Below are 16590 nucleotides of genomic sequence, written 5' to 3'. Positions count from 1 at the left end.
TAGGATTGTGTGTTTTATACAGGTTTTGTTGTAAAGTTGGTTATTTTTTATAAGTTGAGATTATGGTTTGACCCTCGGTTCCCCCCATGTTCCTCCCTCAAAATGGTTTGTCCCCGAGTTGTTTGTCCCTTGTTTTCCCGCCAGTGACCTGCCTGTCAAAGTAACTGATCCCCTGGTCCTTCCCTTTATATCCTTTTAAGTTTATCTCCTCCCTCCTGGTGCTGCCCAGTTTCCTGTCCATCATTGTAACCACCCCCCCCCCCCCCCTTTATTTCAAGAAACTTGTATGTCAGTTATCCCTTACTGAAGAGATGATTTGTCTCCTGAGCCTTTTCCCTCCCCTATGCAATCCTTATTGGTTCAGTTGTGTCCCTCACTCCTCCCCTGGGCTTCGTGTATTGGTTCCCTCGTGTCTCCTCCTGTCAGGCCCATCCCCTTTATCAGTGCCTCCCCGAACAGTTCTCTGTCTGGCACGGTCACTGGTCCTGCCCGGCTCAATGAAGCGCCGTGGCACCCATACGAGTATCCGCTCTCTCCTTCTTTCCTTCGCAGTCCCGCTCTCGCCTGCGCCACCACGCCGCAGACAGCACCGCCACCCGGGGTTCTTGGAAGAACCTGGGAGTGGCGGAGTCCGCGGTCTCCTCGTAGCCGGCACCCGTCAGCTCCTGTGGCTGCGGGATGAGGCTACAGAACACCACTAAGAGGTCCAGTTCACCTTGTAACACTTGGGATCACACTCAAATGCACTCCTAAGTATCCCAACTATTTTCTGGCATTTGAACAGTTTCTTCAAGCTGTATGATTGCTACTGAGTGCTAGATACCTCAGCAGATTCTTCCTTCCTTCTGCTTGCTTCAGAGATAGCGTTTATATCAGAGTGATGATTAGAAATAAACCAGTGTCAGTCTTCCAGCTTTTCTAACCATGATGACAAACAGCTGTAGTTACACTGACACTTTGGAACAGTGAGAAAATCCAGCATTACCCACACCATATTCTCCACAAAATGTATCTATTTCCATAATGAGTATTTACGGATACAGCAGGTAGAAGCAAACTCACAAGGTGAGTGAATCATAGAAAAGAATTGGGCTGGCATTTTATTACACTGAGAATTCTTACTGATTGACAGCAGTCATTAACTGAAGGATAACAGGCTGGTAAAGCTGGACAGTTTGCATAGGTATTTTTAAACAAAACTGAGAAAGATTACAGATAAATTTAAACACAAATAATTTCACTTAAAGTAAGGACAGTACAAAAATAATTAGCACATTTACATCCATTTATCCAATGCCACCTCTTCATGAGCAGAAGTGAGCAAAGACCATAGTATACAGGAATATTACAGTTTAAATCTTCTCACATGTAGTCCAAACAGAAACTAGAAAGTTTATTTAGATTCTGTTCCCTTAAAAGGTTGTTCCTGCTTCAGGTAAGGGAGAGCCATCAAACTCTAATTTGATGACTCAAATGAAGTCATCGAACCTTAAGCCATCAAATCCAAATACTCTACCACTTGAAAAAAACAAAACATATTTATAAAAGTGAAGCTGGTAAACTACAGCCTGTGGTTCTCATTCAGACATTTATAACAAACAGGACAGAGACAAAATCATGGCCTATGAAGTAAAACCAGCCACAGGCAAGAGTTAAGCCATATGTTCAACAACCCTGGGATCTAAGCTTCTCTTTATAACAAGATTAGCCAGGCAAATCTGAGATAACTGGAGTTTACTATTTTTATCTGCTGCAAAGACCACATGAAAAAGTAAATAAAGACAATTACATTTTGTGACAAAAAAAAATTTAAATACAAGAACCAATTTAAGAAAAGAAACCCAAACAACCAGGAACCCCAAAATACCTAGTAAGACCAGCCTACTAATTAGGCAACAATTTCAAACTGCTAAATTGTAGAGATTTAGTCATCACCCCTTAGAAACAAATATGAAAAGGCTTAAAATTCTTTTTTTATCAAACATAACACATTGCTGTAAATATGAATAAACTCCAGCTGTTCACCAATATGACAGAGGACATCAGATTATTAATCTAACAATTACAGACATTTCAAAAGTGGCATTTTTGAACCCTTGTAAATAGAGGGAACAAGCTTCCATTTTTGTGAGCAGTTCTGATAGCATGGTGTTAGTGTACTGAAGTATCTTCATTTACATTTCCTCAAGGCTCCTTTTGATAGCTTCTTGCAGTTCTGCATCTTGCAGTTCTGTGTCTTGCAGTCCTGCATAAATAAAAAAAAAGAGTGTAATGTCAAACTGCAATTGCTAACTAGACATAAACACAACTACCTTAATATTACTACATAAACTATGAACTTATTTCTGTGGGTAATGTCAGCAGACTGCAAAAAACCCTTAAGAAACAGATGAAAATATTTCCCCTCCTTGTTTTATGCTATCTTTTCAACATGGCAAAATGTGGAAATCAACTCTACAACTTTTCACTGTCTTAACCAGGAGCAGCCCAATGATTAGTTTAAGACTATAATTGTAACTCTGTATTTACTGGTCAAACTAAAAGCAAGATTAGAACCCATATGTATGCACCAAGAAAAATAAACAAAATATGAAAAAACCCCAATGTAAACACATAACAAGCAGAGAGGTTTCAGTATTTTCATTCCAGTTCCTTATCCAGAGATATGCCCATACCTACATTCTGACATGGCAGCAGTGCTGTCACTCTTACCAGGTAAGCCAGACAAGTAGATAAAAAGTCAATCTCAGCAGTGAGAATAGTCTAGATCAGAGCTGTTACAGTTTTGGTGGTGAGGAGAAAAAATTGCATTGCACTCATCTGACTTCTTAACCATCTGAAACAACTTTCATAATACTCAAAAAAGAAACTGTTTTTGCATTACATTTAGGTTGTTTTGGGCACTAATTGCTTGGTGTTAGTGATCAAATAGCATAAATTTGACAAGGTTTGTACACACAGCAAATATTAATATAAATAATATAGCTGGAAAAATTAAAGCAGCTTTCAGACACACTGTCATTCATGAATTATTTATCTTCTGCTTTAGGAGGACACAAGCACATCCTATTAAAAAGAAGGATTTGTCTATTCTTATGAAAAAGGAAATAGAATTTTAAAACTTTAATAATTGTTGGGCTGTTTTATGCAAGGCTGAGATTTGGAACAGAGATCATATCACTGGCTGCTCTCTCATGCATCTGGACTTTCCTGTAATGTCCAGAACTACTGATAAAATAAGAGTTGCTTAAAGAAAAATATTACATGCTCACAGAAACAAACAAAACCAAAGACCGAAAACCATCTGCTGACAACTGCTTGCATTAAAATATGTTATTTAGCCACTAAGCCTGTACAAAAGTACAGAATAAGGTCCAAGCTGTGACTCATCTGCAGCCAGGCTGCTTCATAAGGTCAGGTGCCTCTGCACTGCAGCATCAGAAGTGGGACCTCCTGCATGTACCAAATGCCACTGCTATCCCAGTACTGGGGTGGGGGGCCTGAATGCACCAAACTTTCAGTGCTGGAGATGAATGCTGGACATTTAACAACAGTGTTTAGTAACAGCTGGTAAACTTAAAACTGAATAAATTCTGGGAACATAAGACTGAGTAATCAGTTTTATCACAGAGCTTGTACAACTTTTTTAGTTTATTTCCATTAGGTGGAGGGGCAGAATCAAGTCTTTAACAATAAGTTATTCTTGAAGTACATTGTGGTCTGTCACCAAAAATGCATGACTACACTGAACACCACCAGTAAGCTCAACAGCAAAAGGATGAAAACAATTTCAAATAATGTAAGATAGGATGTGAGTGGACAGATGTGATGCTGATTCAACCTTGTGCATAACTCTACAGCTCTTTCAGGAGACCAGAGTGCTTTATTGTGAAATGATATCTAATCTTGAATTATTTATTCAGAAGTTCAACTGTTTAGTCAATAGTTCTGCTCTGAGACAACACAGTCATATTAAACTGGTACAAAGTGAACTCAGTCAAGTCTTTAACTGACTGGTACCCTGTGGTGTCCAATGAAATAGATTTTTAGTTTGATGGCATACTTTTCAGGTTACAAACTTTTTATACTTATAACTCATCACAGCATTCTTCACTACTCAAGACTGCCCAACATAATTTAGAGAGTATTCCTAAGAGGTCACTTGCTGTAAAACTGGTTGTAAGTTCAGTTTCTCTATCTTCCATAATTAATAGTGCTCTTGAACACAGAAAAGTAAAAATTGACAGACCTTCTTTCTTTGTTTCTTCTAAGCTCCGCTTCAGTGTTTCTTTCATATCTGCATCCTCTTCACTATCTGAACCTTAAATGCACAAATGAAATAAATGACACATTGCTTCTAATAAAGATATTAACAGCCTCTCTTGCATTTCTCTTACTGTAACACCAACTGATTTGAAGAGTACACTTGTTATGATATAAAAAAATCAAGATAAAAATACATTCCAGTGGTAGTTTAAGACAGCAACTCAGGAGAAAGTTATTTTTCAGCTACCTCCTTCCCCTTCTCCCCACAATCTAGAGGCAGATTGCTTCAATTTTTTATTATGGTAAAGCACCAACGAGAAATAATAGGTGCAGAAGCTGCTGTGTCAACTGCATTTGTGGGGGGTTTGGTAATATTCAGTTATTAAAAATGACTCACTCACTTTCTATAAAATATATCAAGGATTTAATTATGGGAAGAAGTGCCTTAGTGTGTCTCTGCCTACACGTGACTGTAGCTGTGTTTTATTCCCCAAATACTGCATTTGAATAATGGAGTGTTAAAACTCAACTGAGCAGTGCAATCCAGCAGATGTTGCTGTTCAAGTCTCATATAAGCAGAAGGTTGATAGATTTAGTTAAAGCTTTGTTTTGAAGTGTCTAGTGTACCTGAAGTGGTGAGGGGTTTGGTTGGTTGCTTTAGTTTTTTGTTGGTTGTTTTTTCCCCATGAAACAGAGGCACAGTGAAGTACAGGTTAAAAGCCAAGCCAATGAGTCACGTTATGCATTCATGCTCCTGCTACAGGCTATTGCTATTTTGGGAGATGGTCTCTGTAATGAGGTCTTACAGTATTAGCAATCAACAAGGTCTCCTGCAGTCATACCAACAGAAGCACTCCCCTTAAAGTCATCACATTTATTAATACATCTGTATACTTCTGATTACATCAACCAACAAAGAACTTTCTGATATGGCCATCTAATTTACTGACTGTGTGATTTCTGGCATTTTGAATTACCCAACTTAGTTATTCAAATTGTCAGGTAAGCTTCCAAAATTTGTTTTCCAACCTCTGACACACAACCTGTTTGAGCAGAACCTTGCTGACTTTCCCAATTCCAGGAATAAAAATTCCAACAGCTGGTGTCAAAGAGTGATCAGCAGCCCAAAAATAGGCCAGAAATAGATAATTTAAATGGTATTTCTCCACTTACTTGGCAGACTGACTGTGAACTCTCTTTGGGGCTGCCTACTATTTCTGAGCAGACGAGATACTAATTCTGACATCATTTTCCAAAGCAAAGGAAAGAAAAATCCACACCCCCTCATCCCCCACAGCAGTCACTACAATTACTAATGAAAGGGAGCGAAAAGCACAAAGGAAAGGCTTTTTGCAAGTGGCTTCTCCCTAATTAACTATCCTTTTAATCTTCCAGCCTGGAAGACATGTCAGACCACTTCAAAAAGTTTTATACCTGTTAGAGGTGGAACAGTTGAAGCAATCACTCCCTAACTCAATTCTTGGCTTAGTACACATGACATAAAACCACTTCCAGGGATGGGGCACCCACAGCTTTTCTGGGCAACTGGTCAAGTGCCTCACTACCCTCAAAGTAAATAATTTCTTCCTACCATCTAATCCAAATCTTCCTTCTTTTAGTACAAAATCATTCCTCCTTGTCTTGTCACTATCTGCCCACATAAAAAGTCCTTTTTTATAAGGCCTCTTTAAATACTGGAAGGCCACAATGTGGTCTCCTCAGAGCCTTCTCTGCTCCAGGATGAACAACCACAACACTCTCAGCCTTTCTTTCCAGCTCTCTGATAATCTTTGTGGCCTGCTCTGGACCCACTTGAACAGATCCATGACTTTCTTGTGCTGAGGACCCAGAACTGGACACAGCACCCTTGTGGGGTCTCATGAAGCCGGAGCAGAGGGGCAGAATCCCCTCCCTTGACCTGCCGGCCACTCCTCTTTTGATGCAGCCCAGGATGCCATTGGCCTTCTGGGTTGTGACTGCACACTGCTGGCTCATGTCCAGCTTTTCATCCATGAGACCCCCCAAGTCCTTCACTGGTCTGTTCACATGCAGCTCTTCTCCCAGGCTGTATTCATGTCTGGAATTATCCCCAGCCAGGTGCAGCACCTTGCACTTGGCCCTATGGAACTTCCTGAGGTTCTCATGGGCCCACTTCTCAAGTTTGTCCAGGTCTTCCTGGATGACATCCCATCCTTCAGGTGCAACTGCACCACTCAGCTTCATGTCATCTGCAAACCTGCTGAGGCTGCCCTTGATTCCACTGTCCGTGTCACCAGTAAAGACACCGAAAAGCACTGGTCCCAAGGCAGAGTCCTGGGGGATCACCATCTGTCACCAGCCTTCACTTGACATGGAGTCACTGACCACAGCTCTCTGGTAATGTCCATCCAGCCAATTCCTTATCCACCAACAAGTCCAGGCAGATATCACAGCCTTCCCTTGTCAAGCACTGCAGTTGCTCCATCATAAAAGGCCACCAGACTGGTCACAGAATGGTGGAGATTGGAAGGGACCTCTGAAGTCATACTGTTCAGCCTCCCAGCTCAGTCAGAATCATCTACTGCCCAGGACTCTGTCCAGATAGCTTTTGAGCAGTACTCAAAAGACAATGTAGCGGGGAGCTCCAAACTTGTTAGATATGACCTTACTGAATAAAGTGAAAGGATCATCTTCCTCAACCTACTGGCAACAATCTTCCTAATGCAGCCCAGGGTACTGTGGGACCTCTCATCCACCAGAGCACACATTAGCTCAGAGTCAACCTGCTGTCTGCCAGGACCACCAGGTTCTTCCCTACAAAGCCATTTCCCAGCTGGTTTACTCTTGCTCAACATATATTGATGCTTGGGGCTGTTTCTCCCCACATGCAGAAGACTGCACTTCCCTTTGTTGAACTTCATGAGATTCACTGTGAGTCCACTTCTCTCCTGTCAAGGTTCCTCTGGATGGCAGCACAGTTCCTGTGGTGCACCAACTGCCACTCCCAGTTTTGTGTCATCAACACACTTGCTGTAGGTATACTCTGCCCCATCATCTAGGGCATTAACAGGCATTAAAAAGGATCAGCCCCTGTACTGGGACACAGCTGGCTCCTGACCTCCATGCCACGGATCACCATGTTCCAGGTCTGGCGGTTCACCCAGCTTTCAATCCACCTCAGTTTTCTCATCCAGCCCACACTTCATCAACATACACTGCTGAAACTGCTGGCATCTTCTAATGATGAGATGCCACAGCTGGCATCTTCTAATTTTGAGAAACCAGGTATGTCTGGTCTCTTGTTGAAATCCTTAGCACATGCTATAGCTCCCAACTCCTTTGGTGTCAGAGGAAAAGCAGCTGCCCTGTTTCAGAGGCAAGAGATCTTAAGATCTCTTGTACTCTTCTCTAGTACATTTTGTCAAATACACATCAGGTAAGAACCTGTGACTGTACCTGTTCTTTCAAAAGAAATCCTACTGCTCACTACTGGCCTCACATACTGACATATTCCTACTGGAAGAATGAGAAAACAGGAAGGCAAACTCCAGATGAATTTAGAGCTCAGAGTGATTTTTTGACATCTCATGTCTCTGAGAAACCTCTTCTGGGGAGAGACTGGTAACTTTCACAGAATGTAAGCGCCACCCACTGTCCTGCCATCAAAGCACCCCAGCCTGAGTTTGGATTAGCTGCCCATACAGCTCAGGGTAACATCCCCCCACTGTATCTTATTCTATATCCTGCCACTAATCATCTTCTTTTGCAACCACCCCAGTTACCACCAACCCTTTCATAATTTCCATCAGGTTTAGCACCAGTGACTCAACTTTCCTTCCTCGGCCCTCCTCCTGCTCCCTTACCACACAACACACCTCTTGTCTCCTGTACAGTCTCACACCCCACCTCCACTTCCCTCCTAAAAATACTCCTTCTCTTAGTCTTTTCAGTAACTCCCAATCTCACCTGCCCCTTTCCCATTCCAATGTACAGTGGCATTCACATCACACTGTCTCTCCAACCACTGACCCTTCTTCTCTTGCAGCTGCTGTCTGGAGTTTTTGCTACCTTATGGATACAATTTTTTAACTCAGTCAGGATCCCAGGAATTACTTAGCCAAAAGCTTTAGATCAGTACCCCACCCTTATCTTTGTTAGCAATCACATTTGGTATGAGTGACCATGCTGCCTTTAAAACACTTTCCCTGGATTCTAGAATCTTGTCTTTTATTCCTTTTTTCATATGCCCCTGAAAGATCCTTCCCACATACTCCTCCCCAATACTTACTGCTCTAATCTCTGTTCATATTGTAAATGCAAGTACAGCTACTCCCTGCTGAGGGTTACAACCATACAAGCCCTCTCTTCCTCCATGCAAAGCAAGCTTCACTCTGTCTATCTCTGCCTACAGTTGCTCATTCAAGCATAAGACAAATAAAAACAAAGCTCTCAAGCTGCCACTCTCCTCTAATTGCATTTCTTGGAAACTGTGGCCAATATAATTATTAGTCACTCAGACTTTCATCTAACCTTTATCTTAGACTCCTCTCTCAAATTCAAAGCCAGATTCAAGCTGAACCTCAAGAATTTTTTTTGGTATGATCTGAGTGGTGAGGTCCTCCCAGTTCATGCACTGGCCTCCAATTGTTGAGACTCATTATCTTAGGTGTCAGTACATGGCTTTCTCCCTAGGGCATGAACATACAAGAGATGCCACTGGCATAGCAAACCCAGTAGTAACTTCCTGCTGCAGCTAACACCAGGTTACAACTGAAGCATGACTTTCTTATCACTCTCTACTGCAACAAGCTGTGGCTGCTATAGTAAAGGAATATATTAATAGAGAAACTATAATTCATTCATGGTGCATCACTCTGCAGATGCCCATGCCTTTCACATTCAGTTTCACATTCAGGAAAGCAGGGGCTGGAGGCTGTGATTTGCCATCTGTGTTAACTGCTGGTTTGGAAAAAGCAGAGATGGGACAGATGTAGCAATACTGGACCTCAAACTGCACCACACAAGGATGTTCACCCATGAAAATCTTCACTATGGAGAAGTAAAGCAACTATTCTCAATGTCTTCTATAAATTTGTTCTTCTGTCCTTTTAAATTATTTTGTTGGCTGTAGGTAAAACGAAAATTTTTGGCCATAGTGGGAGCTAGGAAGCTTGGGAGCATTCATTAAAATGAACTGAAATCCTGCTCTTCTAAACATAAAACTCTCATGGAATCTGCATTTGGTAGTATTTAAACATTTCAGGCAAGAGCAGCAGATTGAGGATGTAGGCTGGCAACTCCATTTGAGCCCAAGGAAATGTACTTAATGGGTCAGTGAAAGAGCCATGGTGGCTATCTGGCACACAACACTACATTCAGTACACCAGTGACTCTGACAGGCTCATGAGCCAGACTGGCTCTTCAAAAGAAAGGACAAGAAATACTTTCAAAAATTTGTTCTTATTATTTAAGAGTCTGTTTTACATAAGAGCTCAGTCACTGAAGGATCTCATTTGAATATAACTGGGAGAAATACAGTTAAGCTACAGACTTACACAAAAACAACTTGTCAACCAAAAAGTTGTGGCATTCCTGTCAGTGTACAGATGGATATGATGACCACAACCTACTATCAGCTTTGCCCTCAACATTGTCCAGCATTCATTAAAAGTGTACTTTCAACACACAGGATATCATCGAGACACAGACAACGGAATAATTATATTTTTCTGCAAACTACAGGTTTTTTTGTTATAAAGGAAGACACTGAAAACTCTTCTCTTCTGCCCTTCCCAAGCCACTCAGTTAATGTGCATGAAGCTCTTGTCATGTGATGTGGCTTCACCATAAAAGCAAAAACCTTCTTCATTTATGAACTCAGGCTTAGCAGCAGTGAACGATGCAGTGAACGAGAATGCCTACTCTTGTCATGCCTCAAAGAAGTTCAAGCATCTCCTCCAGCCAAGGGTTTCCTATAGTAACATACAGTTGGTATCGTATGGCAACATATGCAGAAAATTTTATTTTTATTACTTATTTTAAAATAAATGCAGTACTATAGTTCCCACAGCAGTTGTACTGGTAAAACAGTTCACATGATGCACCAGTCAGATTGCCACATCCAAACACAATCCAGCTGCTCAGAAGCTAATGATAGCTCTGTCAAGGTGATTTAGGGAAAGAGCTTTCTCATTTTGCAGCTGATCCAACACCAACAACAGTCTGATATTTTCAATATGATTTTCTGTCCTGTTTCTCACTTATTTCTCTCTCCAGAATAATAGCCATAGGCTTGAGAAAGTCACAAAGCAAGCAGTTCTTGTTTGCATTTCCTTACACTCAGCTGCTTGTCTGTAACAGGTCAACAAGTTATACCAGCCTGTGATACACTGCACCACTTTCCACCTCAACCCTCCAATACCGGTTTTGCCACATTAAGACTTGCAAATGATGGCTGATGCTGCTGTGCACTGTGTGGTGGCTTTTTCTTTTTAAAGAAAAGCTTTATAAACTCTTGATACCAACATCATTCCACAATGCAGCAAATACAGACCTATTACCAACAGTGAATTCTCTAATATTATGTTTTAATACATGACAGGGAGACAAAGGCAGCTCTTGCTGTCTGGGTTCCCCCTTGCTGGCACTGACTAAAAACGGGGACAATTCTGTTCCTTACAACTTTGTTAAGGAATGCTAACAGCCAAAGGAATCATGTGTCATTCCATCAATTTCCTGTTCAAGGATTTTTTTTTATAATGACCACATGTGCAACTCAAGTGGAACACACAATGAGCAGCCAGACAGCAAGTAAAGGTTTGCAGCCGCCAGGTAGGGCAAATTACCACAACAGTAAATATTAATGTAGTAAAGGACATTGAAAGAAGTGTTAAATTAAGAAACTTCTAATGCCTGGGGTGGCCAGAAAACTCTGTAAGCACCTTTTCTGTATCAAAAACACTTAAATCAATTCCAGCTCACCACATATAGTACTTGTTTTCCAGAAAGCTATTTAATTATCCTATTTTTTTCCCCTTTAATCAGTCAATGCCAAGTCATCATTCAGAGATGGCACTCCACTTTAATCTTCTTTGTAAAACAGGAGTACCATGTTATAGCCCTCATAAACCTGTATCAAGACCAGCAGTGTAAATTTTCAGAAAACAGTTTAGAACTAATTCAGAAACAACTTTCTCTAACATACTCTGAATTTACAACCCTACAAAACCGCAACAAGAAGCCAGAAAAAGCAAAAATGTCTACAGAGAAATGTTAAGTCTTCCAGGAAAACAGCAAAATACTTTGAAATGCTGATAAGTACTAAAACTCATCTCAGCTCTGGTTCCCTTTGCATGACAATGAGCTGGCTTAATCCTCTTTGATTATCCTATGTAAAACCAATGTGACTATTTTAGCATGCCATTAGAATCTAGCACTTTAGAGAACTCAAAAACTTCCACTGAGATTTTTTTTTCCAAATGGGTGTGTGAGGTGTGCCAGTGAAGACACTTATCAAATGATAGGAAGTAGCCAGGAGGTTCCAAGTTAAAATAGACAGAAGTATTTTGAGAAATAATGATGTTTTAGCAGGGTCACATTTGTTTGAATGTGAACAGACAGAATAAATCAAGCCAAACAGATCTGAGGACAAATTGATAACTATGCACACAAGAGTGCTTCAAACAGCTTCTCTTGAACTAGAAAGGAGTCATCAAATTCAAACATCAGTTTTGTCTCCTGCTATAATAAAGAATACAGGGATGATTTTTTTTACATTGAATAAAAATGCTTAAGTAAGTCTGTTTTCAAAACATGCCCCAGCATCATGATTTTCTGATCTATTATTCATTGAAATACCACTACAATACAAGAAGCACCAAGCAACAGTTTATGCTACCAGTGTAAGTGTTCCATTTTTTTTATTGGAAAGAACTCAGTGTACTGGAAAAATCGTGTTTACTGTTTACTTTATACCTTTTGTTGTATCTGAAATGCTGTTTAGCAAGGCACACATCAAGTCCCCTTCAATGTGGTGAGGATTGAGGATGCGAGCTGACCGCTGGGTCATTTTGAATTGGTTTTCCAGTTCCAGGAAGCTTTTGTCTCCAGAAAGAACAGTGAAAGGAATTTGCTTGGGCAGGTGCTCATCCAGACGACCAGCCTATAGAAAACAAATAACAAGTGTTGAACAGAGATCATGTTTTTATCTCATGGCATTTGGCTGGCTTTGTGCAAGACAGGTCTTCATTGGAAAGTTTTCTACACCAATTTATTCCTGCCCTTATGATCCAAGCCACATTACCCCACTGTGAAAGGCACTGCGTCAAGAGTTTGATGCCCATTTCTTCTCTATGCACAATAGATACTGGTGATGGCTACCAGAACAGTACAGATGGAGCATGGAACAAATTCCTAAAAAGCAGCATTTTAGAACTGTCTCTACATAAAACAAGTCATCTCTGCAGAACATTTTAAGAGTAACATAAAAAGCATGATGAAACATAAAACCACTGTTGCAAAAATGTGCTTATACAGATAGATAGGCAGTAATTTATTTAACTGATGAAGCACTATATGGCCTCAAGCTGCACCAGGGGAGGTTTAGATTTTCACTGAAAAGGTTGCCAAGCATTGGAACAGGCTGCTCAGAGAAGCAGTGGAGTCACCATCCCTGGAAGTGTTCAAAAATCATGTGGATATGGCACTTAAGGACATGGCTTAATGACAGTGGTAGTGCTGGGTTAATGGCTGGATTTAATGATCTAGAAGGTCTTTTCTGACCTTAAAATCTATGATTCTACATTAGGAACACAAGTCCCCATGGCATCCCAGACTCCTGTCCCTCACCTGCACATCCCCAACCCTGCCAAAGGCCAAAGTCTACTGAATAAAGGCACTGCCCTTTGTCAGCTCAATAGGGTCTGTGAAAGCAGCACCATTCAACTCCACTGAGATTTGGGCTACTTGAAGAGAAACAAAGGAGATACATATCACTCTCAAAGAGAAACTGTAACAAGTGCAGGATTTTTACTCTTCATTCCCTAACCAGCTCCCTTCCCCTCCACAACAGACTGTTGTCCAATTCAGGCTGATTTTTAGGTCACTTCTCAACCACCTGACTCCACTCAATCCAGGTTTATCATTCTTTACAGGGGACACAGAAGTGTCATGGAAAGAATCTGAAAATGTCATCTGCAATTAGTACTTAATATCAATAGCAGATACCATCTGCCACCCTTCTCTGGGTACAGGACACAATAAAGCAAGTGTGCCCTAACTTACATGAACACAGAGAGCAAAGTCTGCTGCTTCTCTTCTGGTACTGCAACGTGGATGAAGAAAGAAACATCCAATCCTCTTAAGATAATTGTAAATTTTGCAATGCACTGGAGGCTTCCAGTTGCTGTATCCTCCTATACAGTGAAGGGGAATAATATTAATAATAATAAAAACCAAACATGAAAAATAAACAAAACATGGGTTTGGGTAGAAACACCTCTATGAATTAAGAATGCAAGAAGGCAAAAGCAAATATAAAACTGTCTTTAAAGATAGAATTTATTCTGACCAATGTGAAAGCTAAGAATAACCCAAATCCCCCCACCAGCCTTCTCGTTCTTTAGATAGAAGGCAAAAAAAATATGCTACTCTATCAATTTTGTACAGTTTTTTTCCTTCAAATCCTGAAAAGCTTATCTTCTAGATATCATGTGCTTTTAGACACAAGGATGTGTTTTTCTGCAGTTTGAAGCACAGTTACAGTTAATGTGCAGAATCAGAAGAGCTCTGGAAACATAGTACAAAAGTACAGAAATGCTTCTCTTAGGGAAACCTGTACTAGAGGAGTTACACAGTCAACATGCACAGTAACTGCCTCACACAGCCCATGTCAGAACTCAATAACAAGAGGATCCAAAATCTATCTGGAGTAACAGCTGAGAGAAATGCTTGAGTCCTGACAAACTCAAGGATGCAGTCAAGGACAAGCAAAATGAGGCTACAACTGGGAAAAAAGTGCAGGAATTTTCTAAACAGTATACCAGGCATGTAGGTACAGGCTAAGAAAATAGGTGGACAATAAAGATGAGCTGAGTACAGATAAAACCAGTACCAGACTGAAACAAGTTGCAAGGGAAAGGGAAGAAGCAGGAAGTCTTTCAAGAAGAGAGGAAAAACCAGAGGAGCTTGCCCCATAAAAATACATATGGCACCATAAAAAGGCAATCAAGTGGAAGGATCATTTGACCAGAGTGACTAAGAATCTTTTAACATTCCAATGGCTAACAAATAATGAGTCTGCAACATGGAGTTGCAGACAGCAACAAAATGTTGCTTTATCTGTTAGATGATAGAGTGGCTGGATGTAGGAAAGTATTTTAAACAGAAAATGAAAGCAGTCATTGATGGCACTTCACATGAGGACATGGAAAACCAGTGTTCAAGTAACCAGGCTGCAGAGGATGGTTTACATCAACATGTCCACCCACAGTCTGACAAAGAAAATGCCTTCCTCAGTAGATTCCTCCTGTTTCCCCCTGCCTTTTCAGCCTAATGGCAAGAAGATGATATCAAAAATGATCACAAAGATGTATTAAGAGTCTACATGGAAATGATTTAGTGGAACCTGTCCAAAAGAAAAAAAATGCTATTTACAAGTTGTTCTTGTCTGCCCTCAGCCACTGCTATTTGGGAAAGACTTGTATTTACCAGGCATGTTTTTTGGCTGCATAAATGTGCAACACAAGCATTTGACCAGGGCAGCTGAAAACAGACCTGTATTTATGTCATTTGTTAGCCCACAAGTGGATGAAAGACTGAGTATCTGAAGACAGAAACAATACAGAGTCCAGACAATACAATGGAGGAACTCAAAGCAAAGCTAAAGCTATACTAGAAACAGGAATAATAAAAATAATGCAGATATATAGTATAAAAATAATAATTAAAATTCAGAAACATTGTTTGGGAAATTCAGGAAAAAAATGTTGCTGTATTTTCACAGGTGAAACAAACAAGAATAGCATGCCTCAAGTAATTATACAAATCATTATTATGAGAAGGTACCTACAACAATACATTCAGATGTGCCTGGGAGCAACCTTAGTGTTCCCAGGCTCAAAACCAACATAATTGACACTAAAACTGGTAAATTTTTCTTTAATATGAATATGGCCCATTTTATTCCCAAGTAACTCTTTAGCATTTCTTATAGTTCGGGTGCTTAAGGGGCCATTCCCATGAGGCAGCCTGCATGCAGCAAACCCATTAGGAAGTAAGGAATTGAGTGGTGCTGATATGGGCTGTGCTGTGCCATCAGGTACCTGTGTTTGGAACATCTCTGGGCACAAAACTCCTAACAAGCAGGTAACAGATTACAGGTTCAGGAGCACAGATTACTGAATCTCTACCACTTTACAGCTATACTTGCTCTGCCTTCATCAACTTACTGGAAAATCTGTTTCTAAGAGGAAAAAAAGTGACCCAGGCATCAACAGGCCTTTCTGTACAACCTGAGCAGCATGACAACTCTCAGCTTTCAGAATAGCCTTGATTATCTTTCAGGGGAAGAGATAATGAAAAACTCTTAGCAAGAAAGTGCAGTGCAATGGTGTTCAGCAAGTGCAAAACACACCTGACCTACAAATCTGGTAAGATGATGCCTGTGTTCCAGGCCATAAATATATTGAAACTATCCCTTATCTATGTTTTACTGAAAAAATCAAGGTACCACAGACAAAACAATTGTAAAGGTAGATACAGAGAAAACCTGTAGAAAAAGCATGAGGTGGACAAGCAGTTGGTTCAAAAACCAAGTTAAATGGATGCTACTGGCAGACTTTGCAAAATGGTATGACCTATAAGGTCTCCTTCAACCCAAACCATTCTATCATTCTATGAAACCCATGACAATGTGAGTTCCACCAATCACTGGTATCTTTAAGATGGGACATACACCTATTGTTGTACAGGATGACCAGGCCCACTTTATAGAACAGGCCAGAGACAGAACAAAATTAAAAGTCTAAGAGTGCAAAATCATGCCTTCTGGAACTAAAAATCCAAACCAAAATAAAAAATCCCAGCCTTAAGAGAAGGACTTAGGAGTTAATATAATCTCTGAGTACTTTGGGTGCCCTAATAATTATGAAAATATGATACAGCTGAAGTAAGTTCATAAGGGAAGCCAGAAAGACTCCTAAACAGTTCTGCAATTCTGGAACTATTCTACAAGGACTAGTAGGAGCAGTGGAGGTTTAGATGGAGTTTGAAAAATCCAAGAAGCAACTTTAGAAGCTTAGTGCCTACTTGCTCCTGCTCTTTATTCTCTCAGATTCAAGGAATCAC

General features: G+C 40.5%; 1 protein-coding gene across 4 annotated transcripts in view; it reads right to left on the bottom strand.

The window, feature by feature from the left end:
* Window positions 1–1077: 1077 nt before the first annotated feature.
* The window catches only part of ZNF451 (zinc finger protein 451), a 32338-nt gene continuing 16825 nt past the window's right edge, over window positions 1078–16590 (bottom strand). For 3 of the 4 annotated variants that reach the window (XM_058801445.1, XM_058801447.1, XM_058801446.1), the window contains exons 12-15: window positions 13528–13658; window positions 12220–12406; window positions 4250–4321; window positions 1078–2245 (exon numbers count right to left, since the gene is read on the bottom strand). In XM_058801445.1, coding sequence (XP_058657428.1) covers window positions 2175–2245; window positions 4250–4321; window positions 12220–12406; window positions 13528–13658 — 461 coding nt within the window. In that variant the 3' untranslated portion in view covers window positions 1078–2174. The remainder of the gene's footprint in view (window positions 2246–4249; window positions 4322–12219; window positions 12407–13527; window positions 13659–16590) is intronic. The other variant, XM_058801448.1, reaches the window with a different exon arrangement.

Source organism: Ammospiza caudacuta, chromosome 3 (assembly GCF_027887145.1).
Source record: "Ammospiza caudacuta isolate bAmmCau1 chromosome 3, bAmmCau1.pri, whole genome shotgun sequence".
Classification (NCBI taxonomy): domain Eukaryota; kingdom Metazoa; phylum Chordata; class Aves; order Passeriformes; family Passerellidae; genus Ammospiza; species Ammospiza caudacuta.
The sequence above is the reverse complement of the archived record's forward strand: the minus strand, read 5'-3'. Positions and strand labels throughout refer to the sequence as shown.